At 42.7% G+C, this 13,555-nt stretch overlaps 1 protein-coding gene across 6 annotated transcripts in view; it reads left to right on the top strand.

Annotated features, from left to right (window-relative positions):
* The window catches only part of MSI2 (musashi RNA binding protein 2), a 525,661-nt gene that overhangs the window by 440,901 nt on the left and 71,205 nt on the right, over positions 1 to 13,555 (top strand). For all 6 annotated transcript variants that reach the window (XM_036754986.1, XM_036754987.1, XM_036754985.1 and 3 more), the window contains exon 9: positions 7,472 to 7,586. In XM_036754986.1, the coding sequence (XP_036610881.1) occupies positions 7,472 to 7,586 (115 nt within the window). The remainder of the gene's footprint in view (positions 1 to 7,471; positions 7,587 to 13,555) is intronic.

Here is a 13,555-nt window from a genome sequence, read left to right as displayed (position 1 = left end):
TAGCAAGTAACAGCTTGAAAGCAGTTCTACTTGAGTCTGGTTGTCATGGGAACAGCTACCATATTGGTTTTCTTTCCCTTCAGTTCACTACCTTGAGTTTGCCATCATTCACACCTGGAACCAAGTGACAATGGAGAGCCAGGCAAACTGTTCCTGTGACACATGTGGGACTAAAGTCAAATTCCCCTGCCTTATAGCCCCTTATTAAAGTACTTTCAGTCCAGTTCCTCCCCAGCTCCTCTGCCCCAAGAACCCAGCCAACTGATTGCTATGGATCAGAGAAATGATTGGATAGGAACAAATGCTTGGATCTGTTTGTTGACTTGGAATAGAGAGAGCTGTCTTCCTGGTGAACATGGTCATTTATCAGTCACTTCTGCCTGGAGGAGGCCATGTTGGATCTATTGAGTTTAGGGGAGCAAAATCCTAACTTTAGTCACTTAAGTCATCCACTTTGTGGAGAAAGCAACCACTGAAGGATACAGAAAAGGGAACAGCATTTCCCACACTGGGAAAACCATCAATCAAATGTAGCAGACACTGGTCAATCCTCAGTCTTATGACATCTCCACTGTCTCATCTTTGGGGCTAGTATAGGGACTGATACGATGATCCCCTTAATTTAGGAAATTCCCTTTGGCAGAGCAGGTCAGCACTGTCTCTGCAACTTACAGTCTTAGAGTTGCCTTGAGCCACTGAGGGGATTAAGTGACTAGTCAGGGTCTAACAATGGCAGAAGAATGTAGGTGCAAAATATGGAAGACCTGGTATAGGGAAAGCAGTTATAATTATGAGGATAGCCAAAACATTAGCAAAGCACAAACTGTTGCTCGCAATTGTCCAAATGTAACACTGGTCCATAAAAACTTTAGAATTTTTTTAATAGATGTTGCCATCCCAGTTACCCCTAATCTTCAAGCTACATGGAGTAAAAAAGCTTTCAAAATACAGAAGTCTAGAAGAAAGAATGGGAATCATGTGGGAATAGGATGAGGTACATATTATCCCCATGATATGGAGTGGTACCAAAAATGCTTGCTCTCACTGAGCCTAGGGAAGATATGCTTCTATTCCCTGACTTGTATACAGTTCAATTCAATCTATCCACCCATCAACAAACATTGATGAAATGCCTCCTATGTCCCAGGCACTGTACTGAACACTGAGGATACAGAGACAAAACTGAAGGTGGTCCTTGCCCTCAAGGAACTTACAGTCTGGCTGGGGGAGACAAATTGGTCTAAACAATATATACACATGTAGGTATATTAAAAATAAGTAAAATAGTTGTGCGATTGTTGGGTCTATCTGCATAATCATCTACAGAAAGTTAAATATGAAAGAATAATAGCAAGATGATGACTTGTCCTTGGACTTTCTACCTGAATTCTGAAACAAAAGTTGAAAACTTATTAATTTTATTATAACATTTATATTGTATTATATTTATATATTATATTATCATTATATCTATATTAACTAATTTAATGTCCCCTATACATTACATTATAACATATTTATATCATAATATATTTATATTATTTATTATGATATTAATGATTGATGACGATGAAACTCTCAAAATTCAGAGACCTAGTGGAACAAATCATGATCCTGAGGGAGCAGGATGAGGTCCATGTCATTCCCTTGATCCTCTCTCTCTGGGGTTGTCCTTAGGATTCTTGGGTAGAGCCTACAGAGCATGAGCTCACTTTATCCACTGGCACAATAGCTAGTCTGCCAAATGTTAAATATGAGCAAACAACATATGAGAGGATGATGAGAGGAGATGAATGAGGACAGCAGTGACAAAGTAATAACAATATGCCTGTATGGGGCCCCCGAAGGTTTTGTGAGGTGCCAAATAAAGTCAAAACCCAGAAAACCCAGCCTCTAGAAAAGAAAGACAAAATCAAAGAAATACAGACACCCCTAGAGAATTCTGAGAAGACACACTTCCCATTTTGCAGATGAAGAAACTGAAGCTCTGAAAAGTTTAGGTCATTTGCCGAGGTTCTCACCTGTGGACCTAGAGTGGCTTGTCAGAAAGGGCTCATGAGTCTTCTTTCTGTCACACTTAGGGGGAATTTAGGATCATACATTTTAAAGATGGAAAGGACCTTTGGTCGTATTATTCAACCTCCCTCATTTTATGATTCTGTAGACCGAGGCAGAAAAAGTTTAAGTGACTTGCATAATGTCATGCAGGTAGTAAATCCAAAATGTCAACCTAGGTCCTCCTGATGTGGGAGTAGCTAGGTGGCATAATGGATAGAGTGCTGAGCCTGGAGTCAGGAAGATCCATCTTTTTTGAGTTCAATTCCAGTCTCAGACATAAGCTGTGTGGCCCTAAGTAAGTCACTACCCTGTTTGCCTCAGTTTCCTCATCTAGCAAATGAGCTGGAGAAGGAAATGCCAAACCACTCCAGTATCTGCCAAGAAAACTACAAATGTGGGGTCAAAAAGAGTCAGACATGACTGAAAAAATGATTCAACACCACCTGCTAATGTAGCTTTCTGCACTATACCATTCTGTTGGTAAAAAGGATTTGTATTGGCCGGAACCAAGAGAGCAGAGTAGGAAATCTTCCTGATTGTAAGAAAATCCTTCCTTCCTTCCTTCCTTCCCTCCCTCCCTCCTTCCTTCCTTCTCTCCCTCCCTCCCTCCCTTCCTTTCTACCTTCCTTCTTTCCTTCCTACCTTCCCTTTCGTTCTTTCTTTCATCACTCTCATTGTCTTTTGTCTTTTTAGTCTGTATTTCTTTGATTTTGTCTTTCTTTTCTAGTGGCTGGGTTTTCTGTGTTTTGACTTTATTTTTTCTATATTTCATTTTGACACAATAGACATTTCCCAACCAACACCCAAAAAATACTCCCCCTCCCCCAACCATAAAGCCTCATTCCCTGTGATGTTCATCAAAGCTCCTTAATAGCATAACTGCAGCTGTTGGTGCATGTCACTTCTACTTTCATAGTTTGTTCACTGGTAACAGAAAGGAAGGATCCACTACTTGACGCTGATAGTATGGCACCCAACTGATGGTTGTGTTTGACTTGAATGTTGTTGCCTTTTGTTGTTCTGTCATTTTTCAGTTGTGTCTGACTCTGTGACCCCATTTGGGAATTTCTTGGCAGAGATACTTGAGCAGTTTGCTATTTTCTTCTCCAACTCATTTTACAGATGGGGAAACTAAGGCAAACAAGGTTAAGTGGCTTGCCCAGGGTCACATAGCTAGTAAGTGTCTGAGGACAGATTTGAACTCAGGAAGATGAATGTTCCTGATTCCGAACCCAGTACTCTGTGCACTGTGTCACCTTTTTAGCATTGTCTTTATTTATGTTGTTGAAGCCGTTGTTCCTTTGTCATTTCTTCCTTCACTCTGTCACTTATACATACGTTCCTACCTCCATTCATCCTTCTTCACAATGTAGTAATATTCTATTATATTCACATATCATAATTTACTCAACCATTCTTCAATCATCGGGCACGTATTTTGTTTCCAACTCTTTGTGATCATAGTCGTGAATACTTTTGTCTATAAGTTTTTTTTTTCTTTAAAGCCTCTGAGAAGGGGCAGGGTGACGTGTGGCTCAAGAACCCGAGCCATTCTTGGCACCGTGTGGCAGGCAAGGCCACCAGCCGTGCTCAGGAGACAAGAGTGAGTTTTTGGCAGAATTCTCACAGTTGAGTGCCGCTGAGAAGGATGGAGAGAAGTAAAGGAGCTTCCCCTGGAGTTCAGTGCATTTTGCTGAGGAGCAGGAAGAGTAGGTGGTTTTGTTTAAAATATTCCCATTACAGTCGGTTAACCTTCATGTTACCTAAATGAAAATTGTATAAACCTGAAATTTTCGTTGATTGGGTTGCTTAGGAACAAGCGTAGGGTTTTCATAAGACAATGCAATAGACTGTCACTGATAGGGCTATTAGGAAAGGAGCTGGTTTGCTATATTATTCTCCATTTCGGGGTCTGAGTTGGGTAATTATCTGTTTGCATGTACAGAGCACGCCCACCTTCCCCAGCTTGTTAAGAGTGGCAGGGTTCATGTAAATGATGTTCCCTGTTGAAAATAAACAGTGGGGCCTCTACCCCAGGACCCAGGAGAAGAGGTGTGTTTCATTTTCTTTAGGAACTGTGGGTCCACAAGCAAACCACAATGAGAGAGGAATAATGAGGGAATTATCTTCAGTATACCAAAACATACAACTCCTCTCTCTTCTAAGCTGGTAGACCTTTAGAGAGACAGCAACCAAAATACCCAACATAATGGCTCATTTAACTTTCATCATTGGAGAACAGAAATCTACCCTTCCCAACCCCACCCCCACTAAATGCCAAAGCTTTTCAACGCTAACCATTTGAAATGGAAATCCTTCTAAATGTTTTAACACAGTATTGAAAAACATAGATCTTTGGTCAGTGACCAATGGAGACTTCAGGGGACAGACAGTAAAGCAAGATTCCTGCCTCTGGGCACAGAGATGGTCATCTACAAGTGTAGAGTGAGGCACAGTTGTGTTGAAAGTCAGAAAAGCTGATGATCAGCTGGGTGGCACAGTGGATAGAGCGCCAGGCCTGCAGTCAGGAAGGCTTGAGTTCAGATCCAGTCTGAGACACTTACTAGCAGTGTGACTCTGGGCAAGTCACTTAACCTTGTTTGCTTCCATTTCCTCAAGTAGAAAATGAGCCAGAGAAGGAAATGGCAAACCATTCCATTATCTTTACCAAGAAAACCCCAAATGGTATTACGAAGAGTTGGACACCACTGAAATGACTGAACAAAAACAAATTTGATTTCTTTGTTGCAAAGTAGAGATTTATTTGGGGGCAAAGGGGAGTGTTGGGAAGAGACAGCAATAAAAAAAATTAATCATGCTTAAAAAATAAGGTGCAAAAGTGAAATGAATGTTCTAGGTCTTAGTGGGATGTGCCTGATGAGAAGTTGTTAAAACAAAAATGTATTAGGTGTGTTATAGAGCTTAAACTATTATTAGAGGTAAACTAAATGGCCTCTGAACATGGTCTAGTGGTTGGGTACTCTGCTTGAAGTCAGGAAGACTTGTGTTCAGATCCTGTTTCTGATGCTGGCAGTATGACGCTGAGAAAGTCAAGTCAACAAACATTTAGTAAGCCCTTTGTGTCAGGTTCTGTGCTAAGCGCTGGGACTACAAGTATGAGCAGAAAGAGAATCCTTGCCTTCAAAGAGGTTACCTTCTAGCGGAGGAATGCTATTATGTTGTTGTCATCCAGTCTTCAGTCACGTCCCACTCTTTGTGACCCCCCCTTTGGGGTTTCCTTAGCAGAGATACTACAGTGATTTGCCATTTCCTTCTCCACCTCATTTTATGGATGAGAGAACAAGCAAACAGGGTTAAATGACTTGCCCAGGGTCACACAGCTAGTGTCTGAACTGGGTTTGAACTCAGGTCTTCCTGACTCTAGGCCTGGTGCTCTATCCATTGTGCCACCCAGCTGCCCCAGGAATACCATACATGAAAGGGATCTTTACTCCCTCCCTCCCATTTTAGTCTGGGAACTTGGAGGTGGGGGGTGGGTTATAGAATGAATTTACAAGACAAAAAAAAAATCTCTGTGGAATACATGAGAAAGTCCTGTAGGTCAAGAGTGCTGTTGGAGAGGAAGTCCCTTAACCTCAGAGATTTTTGTTTGCTATCTGTAAGATGAGGGGATTGCACTGAAAGGTAGTTTCTGGGAGTCCCTCCCAGCACTAAATCTATGATCCTGTGAACATGTATTACATACATTCGTGTCTTCGTGTCTATTAAATATAATTTAATCTTTTATTGCTGATTCAGGGTCATCATCCTGACTATAAATTGTGCTACCCTTCTTTCCAGGACTATTAGATATTCCTCTAAGCTGAATAGGCCCAGACTGTTACAGTTTTTGCTTTACTTAAATTTACACTACACAAATTTGACTTTGTAGAAAGAATTCTGAAAGAAACCCACATTTCAAAAAAAACACCAATGTTACCTTTACTGTACAGTGTTGTGTTCTCTCTTCACCCCCGCCCCTTGGCTCCATACTCTGTAGCTTCCCACCCCCACCAAAAAACCTGCCTCCAAAACCCAACTTTTTAAAAAGCCCTTGATAAAAACCCTGAAAGCAGAACAGATGGGCAGAGAGACCACTGTAGTTGTTGTAAGATTGTGACTTGGTTTGAGACCTGTGGCAGCAAGAGAGGAGACCTTTGAACCACCACCTACCACCGGGCCCCTCATGTCTGTCTTCTGTCAGTCCATGACCCCTGCATGTGGCCCATCCTCTCCTGTCTGTTTCTGTGTCCAGCTTCCACATGTCTGTTCCTCCTCTCAGTTCCAGCCAGGCCCCCAGGCCCTGGCACCCCACTTGTTCCTCCCCCTGTTCTCACATCTCTGCCCCCAACCCCCATATGCCCTTGAACCACAGGCCAGCTCCCTTCCTGCCTCTCTCCCTCCCTTCCCCACATCCGTGGACAAATTCATCCTACCATTGCTTTACATAGAGGTTTGTAGAATGGGTCCACTTATATAAAGCAAGAACTGTCCGTATATTCAATAGCCCTTTTTTCTCCCTTTCTTTAATTTTTCTGTTTCTTTCCCTGTACCTGGCCCTTGCAGTCGCATCCTTTTGATTGGCTGCTACCTAGCTGCTCTGGGATAGGAAACCAGAAAAATGAATTTTGTTAGCATTGTGTGGCCAGTACGATTTAGGTGGGCTCTGAGTTGGTTACTGGGGCCCTCTCCGGTGAGCCAAGTGCTGACCTTTGTAACATCCCTTTGGGGTGCTCAGAGGGCTTTTGGGGGGAGGGCAGGACATTGTTTTCCCCTATGTTCCGGTTAGGTCAGGTTTTCTTATAAATAATTTCTGAATAAATGGACTGATAGGATTTTCAGAAACTTCCAAAGGTGGAAGAAATTTACAGAAAGAAGTTAGGAGGGGGTCGCTCTGGGGTATCCCAGTATATAAGAACTAAAAAGCGTTGGGCAAGGGGGGAGAAGGGTTGGAGGTAAATGGAGAAGATACAATGAAAAGAACACAGTTGATGCTTTAACTTTATAAAGAATGCTTGGAAGTAGGTTTCAAGGACAGGATTCCTTCGGTAGTACTTCAAACAGCCGTCTTCGATGTGCTCTTGTTATGATTCCTCCCAAACCAGGGATCCTTTTAAGCAGTTTTGTTGGAGAATCATCAACTGAGGCATCATTCCTGAGTGTGTTTATGTCTTGCCAGCTTCCTCTGCCCCCGATTTCATCTTTGTAGGGTCTTCCGAAGCTAGATTTACACAAGGGGTATGTTTTCTTAAATATTTATTCTGCAGGCCATTTATTCTCCTTAACTCGTTTTACTTGGAGTGTAAGGAGCTCAGCTAAAAATAACCTTTCTCTTACCCATGCGGGTCTACATTTGACATTTCCCTGGAATTAATTAGCAACTCATTTGTATATTTTTTTTTCCCCTCAATAGGTAGAATGTAAGAAAGCACAGCCTAAGGAAGTGATGTTCCCACCCGGGACAAGAGGACGGGCCAGGGGCCTCCCTTACACAATGGATGCTTTCATGCTAGGCATGGGAATGCTAGGTAAGTCCCAGGGATGATGCTAGAGCCTATTAGGACTGGGACGGGGTCACCCCTGCCTGCCTTTGTCACTCATGTTGGAAGTTGTCTGCCATGTCTCTGGCTTAACTTTTCTGGGCTACAACTCCAATCTCTAAAAGCAGGAAGGGAAAGGGGGGGAGAGTGGAAGGACAGTGGGAAGAATCCTGTCTATTTAAATGATTAACATTTTTCTTGGGATATCAGAATTTGCATTTAAATGGATGTTTTAAATAGCCTGTTTTTACTCTTTATTCACACCAAAAAAAAAAAATAGGATGATGAAAGACAAAGTGTGTTTGTTCTGACTAAAAGCGATCTCTCCTGGCTTTTAGAGAAATTGAGACACATATAATGCCCCTTCTCTTAAAGGTATCTCTGACAGGTCCACATAGATAATTGAAAATCTTGCTGTTTAAATGGCAGGCAAGATGGAGAAAGCAGCGAAGATGCATAATTGTGTAGGTCTCAACAATAATTAGAAATCTCAAGGCAAGAGAAGAGTATTTTAGCTCCAGTTATTGTGTGTCCAGAAAATACTAATTAAAATGGGATAAATGGTACTTAATGGTAAAATTCCATTCAGGCACAAGATCTGTCTAGTTTTAATGGGTTTTCATTTGGTTTGGCTAAGAGTCCCTTCTCCTATAGCGTCTGATAAGCTCTTTATGTATTATAAATGGATTGCTGTTTAAACTACTTCTGGCTTTTAACTTTTAAAAACTTTTTGACATTAACCAACTAGTTTCTAGAGGGGTCTTCATATAATGGAAAGAAGGCTGAGAAAGCCGAGGGTTTGAGTCCTGACACTGACTGACACCTACCAGGTTTGTGACCTTAGGCAAAGTCATTTAAGCTCCCTCTCTCAGCTCATGTGGAAAACGGGATAAAAATCTTTGCACTGCCTCCTTGGAATCATATATTCAAGCTAGAAGAGTGGACACTGGAGGTCCTTTAGTGCAAACTCCACATTTTAGGCCTAAGTGCTTTGCCCAAGATCCCAAAGGTAGCTAGTGGCACAAACTAAGATTTGAACCCAGATCATCAGACTCAAACTCTAGCTTACTTTCCATTACATCATGGTTTTTTTCTCATGATGGTTAGAAAAGTGCTTTGTGATCTTTAAAGTGCTGTAGGAATGTGAGTTGTTCTTGGTATTATTATCCCCTTAGAACCAACTACTTGTCTGGGGGGAAAGAAAGCTCTTAAGAAGAGTGAGTAGCTCTTCTATGTTCCCCCTAATGCATATAGATTGTTGGCTCAAGGTGGCGACTGAGGGCCCCAGGACACAGAATAATGGAAAGACTTTCATGACCAGGGCCCAGGATTGTTCACCAGCTCTACTGTGTGAGCTTTGATGGGTACCTCACTGGGTCCCAGCTTTCTACTTTCTCTGTAATAAATAAGTGAATTTTAATAGAGAAGCAAAATAACGCAAGAGACTTTAGGTCGGCGTGTTTCCCAGTGCAGGGGAGCAGACCCACATTCTGTATCCAGTCTCTAGAAACCAAGAACCAGAAATGAGTTCCTTCATAGCCGTTAGTCCTTAGAGTTCTGTTTCCCTGGACCTCCTTCCAACTGATCACCCTCTAAACCTCCTGGATGTTCTCTCCTCTCTGGGTTTTCTTCCTACCTGTCTGATTGTTCCTTGTCATTCTCCTGTGCTAACTCATCCTCTGTGTTCTGTCCCTAACTTGTGAGTGCGCCCCAAAGCTCTGTCCCACGCCCTCTTTTCTTCTCTCCCCCTCTCTCTCCACACCCCCCCCCCCCGCCTTTCTCTCTCTCTCTCCCTCCCATCTCTCTCTTCCTCTCTTCTCTCTTCCCTCCATCCCTCCTCTCCTCCCTTTCCTCCCTTCTTTCCCTCTCTCCAGAGATCTTATCAGCTCCTATGGGTCTAATTATCATCTTTATGCAAACGACCCAAGATCTTTACATTCGAGGAGCATAGTATCTCTCTTGAGTTCAGGTCCCACATCCACAACTGCCTAGGAGATAACATTTTGAATTAGATGCAGAGAGAATAAGCATTTATGTAGCAGGGTTCGAGCTGAGTGCTTTACAAATAAATATTGTGGCATTTGACCCTCACAGCAACCCTGTGAGATTGGTGCTATTGCTGTCCCCGTTTCACAGATGAAGAAACTGAGGCAGACAAAGATAAAATGATTTGCTCAGGGTCACACAGCTAGTTAAGTGGCTGAGGTCACATTTGAACTCAGGTCTTCCTGACTCGGGCCCAGCACTCTTTCCAAGGCTTCACCTAGCTACCCCAAACATTTATTAAGTATCTACTAAGACTCTAAGCCCAGCACTCTATTCATTGCTCCACCTAGATATCTCAAACATTTATTAAGCACCTACTATGTGCCAAAAGTAGGGAAACAAAAAGAGGTAAAAGACAGTCCCTGCCCTCAGGGAGTTTATAATCTAATGCATATCAAAAACTTACCTTACCATCTTTCCTTAAAAACCCCATCTCTTTTTCTGATTTCCTGTTTCTGCCTAAGGCACGTTCTTCCGTGGCTTCCCAACCTTGGAGTCAGCCTTGTTCTTGTCTGTCTCTCACTCCCGACATCTGGTTGGATCTAGTTGGATTCCCCCGGACAGTATTTCTCTCCACTCTCTTAGCTGCCACCATAGTTTCAGCTTCTCAACACCTCTGGGCCAGACTCCTGGAATAGCCTCCTAACTGGTCTCCCTGTGTTTAATCTCACCCCTCTCTGATTCTTCCTCTACACAGCTGCCAAAGTGATATTCCTGCAGCAGAGGTCCAAGCACACAACTCCCCTGCTCGGTCAGCTCCTGCCGCTGCCCCCCTTGCCTTGAGGATCAAATACAGACTCCTCTTTGGAGCATCTTAAGCCCTTCACCACCTAGACTCAACCTACCTTTGCCGTCTCTTTTATGCATTACTCCCGATGACATTTCCACATTCTGTGGTCCAGCTAAACCAGCTGCCTTCCTTTTCCTTCACACATGACACTCTCTGCCCCATTTCCTTGCCTTTGAACAGATTGTCCTCTGGGCCTGGACTTTCCTCCTTCCTCACCTCCACCACCTAGAATCCCTGTCTTCCTTCAAAGCTCACCTCAAACGCTCCTTCCTAATGTAGCCTTTCCCAATCCCCACAGCTGTTGGTTTTGTCCCCCTCCTGAAATTACCTTGTGTTTTAAAAATTACTTCACATGTATCTTGTATTTATTTATATATGCATGTGTGGTTTCCCATGACAGAATGAATATATGATTTTAGAAGACAGGGATTATTTGTTTTGCTTTCATTTTGATGTCTCCATCCCCTAGCACAGTGCCTGGCACATAATACATGCTTAATAGATGCTTAGTGATTGACTGGTTAAGGGTAGGAAACAGTCCCAGTGTCCAGGGAATAGAAAGAAGGGGAATAAGATGCAAATTGGGAAAGAAAAATTACCTCTGGGTATGTGGGAGTGTGGCTTAAAACCCGGAAACAGAAACCTAAGAGCAGGTGAGTCTGGACAAAGGCCGAGGGTGTTTCTGGGAGAAAAAACAGAACATTGCAAATGGTGTTGACCAGGACAGCTAGACAGAACTCCCAGGAAGAACTGCTCCAGAGAGCAACCCTCCCCACGGCCAAGGTTTCACTGGATTTGCAGGAAACTTTGCTTGGCACTCTAGAATGATTTCACACTTATGCATTTGGGCCACCCTTGCTCCCCTCCCCACCTTTCCTCCGCCCCCCCATCAACTCTCTAAGCATGATCCTGTTGGTTTGCCCTGAGTGAGGGATAGAGCCATGATGAATGCCAGATGCTTAATTATCTGCTCTAGCCATTTTCCCGTTCTTTCAAGTCTCAAGTTACTACTTCCTAGAGTCACATTAAAGAATTAACCGTTGGTTAAAAAAAAAAATATTGTAGCAGTTAAAAGTCTATTACCCCTTGAGTTACGGCCAGCCCTTTGCCTCCCCCTCTGCTTTTTCAAGTTTGTACCTATTGGCCACTCGAGCTCTGGCTGAGGCTGAGACCTGGCATATCTCCCAGCCCTCCACCTGGAGCCCAGGCCCTGGCTTGGCCTGGTGCAAGAAGACGGTTCAGGTATTCATCTACCAGGGGTTCTCTCCCTGCTTGCCCTCACAAAAAAATCAGTGCAGGGATTTTGTGGAAACCATTATCTGGGTCCTCAGGAAAATCTTTTCCCCTCCTAGAGGTATGTATGGAAAGGGAAGTCTCCATCATTAATAGTTAGCACTTATATAATACAGTACTTTACATATGTTGTCTTGTTAACCATTCTAGGCAAGTCTTATTAATGTTCCCACTTTCCTGATGGGGAAACTGAAAAGGAGGTTAAGTGACTTGGACTGAGACACACACATAACTAGGAAGTATCAGAGAAATAAGCCTCTGTAGAGAAAAAACCAGAAATTCACTACTGATTGCCCTTTTATCATTCTCTCTACCTGTCTCTGGCCATTGGATCTTTTGGAAGACGAGAGGGATATTTGTTTATAAGTAAGATCTGTCATTTATTCCAATCCCTTTTTTTTCTGGAGCAGTGTGGGGGCAGGGGTGGGGATTTTCCTTCTCCCTTTGAAGTGATAGCATTGCAGCTTCTTCCAAATGAAGCAGAAATAGGAAAGATTCATCAGACTGGGCCTATTCCCTTGGGAATGTCGACTGTCTCTAATTCCCATCAGTCATAGCACACCTCGGGTGTCACGATGTAATTCTGTTACCGTCCAAGCAAGGCTGTTGTTGGCCCAAATGTAAGGCAGCGGCAGCAGCATTTACAATTTGACAAAAATCTGACTTCAGGCCTTGGAAAAATGGTGAAATTAATATTTGAAAAAACAGTTTCTATTAAGTAATTGTGAGCATGTTACAGAAAGGTGAATTGAACATTTTGTATGGGGAGATGAGATTATTTTATTAGCTTTGTTTAAAAAAAAATGTAAAGCAGCAATGATCCTATCACAGTTTGGCCAACCAATGCAGAGTAACCTAGTTCTTCATAGCAGAGAGAAAGGGTCCCTAGGAATCATTGTGCTTGGCGCTTCTACAATCTTCTAGGAGAGTTTGGAGAAATCTTGGAATTCTGGGGCTGGAAGGTACCTCCTTAAGAAGGAAAGCTGGAGGGGAGGATAGCATTTAGTCCATTTCCCTAAGGTTGGCTAAGACTTAGATTTTTCTCCAAGGAAGATGACTTCATCACCATTAGCCATCTGTTTGAGCATTCACATCTACCAGGAAGCATTTACAGGTGTCTGACCTCTGTGCCACCTACTACTACCTGAGCCCTTTTGTTAATTTTTTTTAATAAAGCTAGGGGCAGCTAGGTGGTGCAGTGCATAGATCACCAGCCCTGGAGTCAGGAGTTCAAACACCACCTCAGACACTTACTAGCTATGTGACCCTGGGCAAGTCACTTACAGCTTCAGTTGCCTCCAAAAAATAAAAATAAAGATGAATACCTTCTGATCCTCATAAAAGCCACATGGTGAGTCTTTCTCTAAGAGAAAGCATCTCATACATCAGGAAGACCTAGGTTCAAGCCCTACCTTGGACACATACTAGCTTTGTGACTGTGGTCAAATGCTTTCTTTTCCTGGCCCCAAGAATAACTCTAAGACTATAAATTATGGAAGTGTTGCCTATCTGTACTGATGGCGAGAGTTTACGCAATGAGTTCCATGTACTGATAAAATCATAGGTCTGGTAAAAGGAAAAAGAAAATACCTCTTCCTGTATCCGAAGATCAGTATTAAGATTCTCCTTAGCTTTCTCTACTCCCAGGAAAGTTATCATAATTTTTTTTAAACTCAGTTAACCTTCCTAACACCTTCCCATTTTAAAAAATGTGTTAGAAAAGAACTGGGTCCCCTTTCTGTTGAGCAGGGCTGAGGAGATAAAGACTTCATTTTCTTTTTCTTTCTTTTTTTTCAAATTTAATTTATTTATTTTTGTTGCATTTTAG

Source organism: Trichosurus vulpecula, chromosome 4, assembly GCF_011100635.1.
Source record: "Trichosurus vulpecula isolate mTriVul1 chromosome 4, mTriVul1.pri, whole genome shotgun sequence".
NCBI classification, from domain to species: Eukaryota; Metazoa; Chordata; class Mammalia; order Diprotodontia; family Phalangeridae; genus Trichosurus; species Trichosurus vulpecula.
Note: the sequence above shows the minus strand (reverse complement) of the source record. Positions and strands in the feature narration are given on the sequence as shown.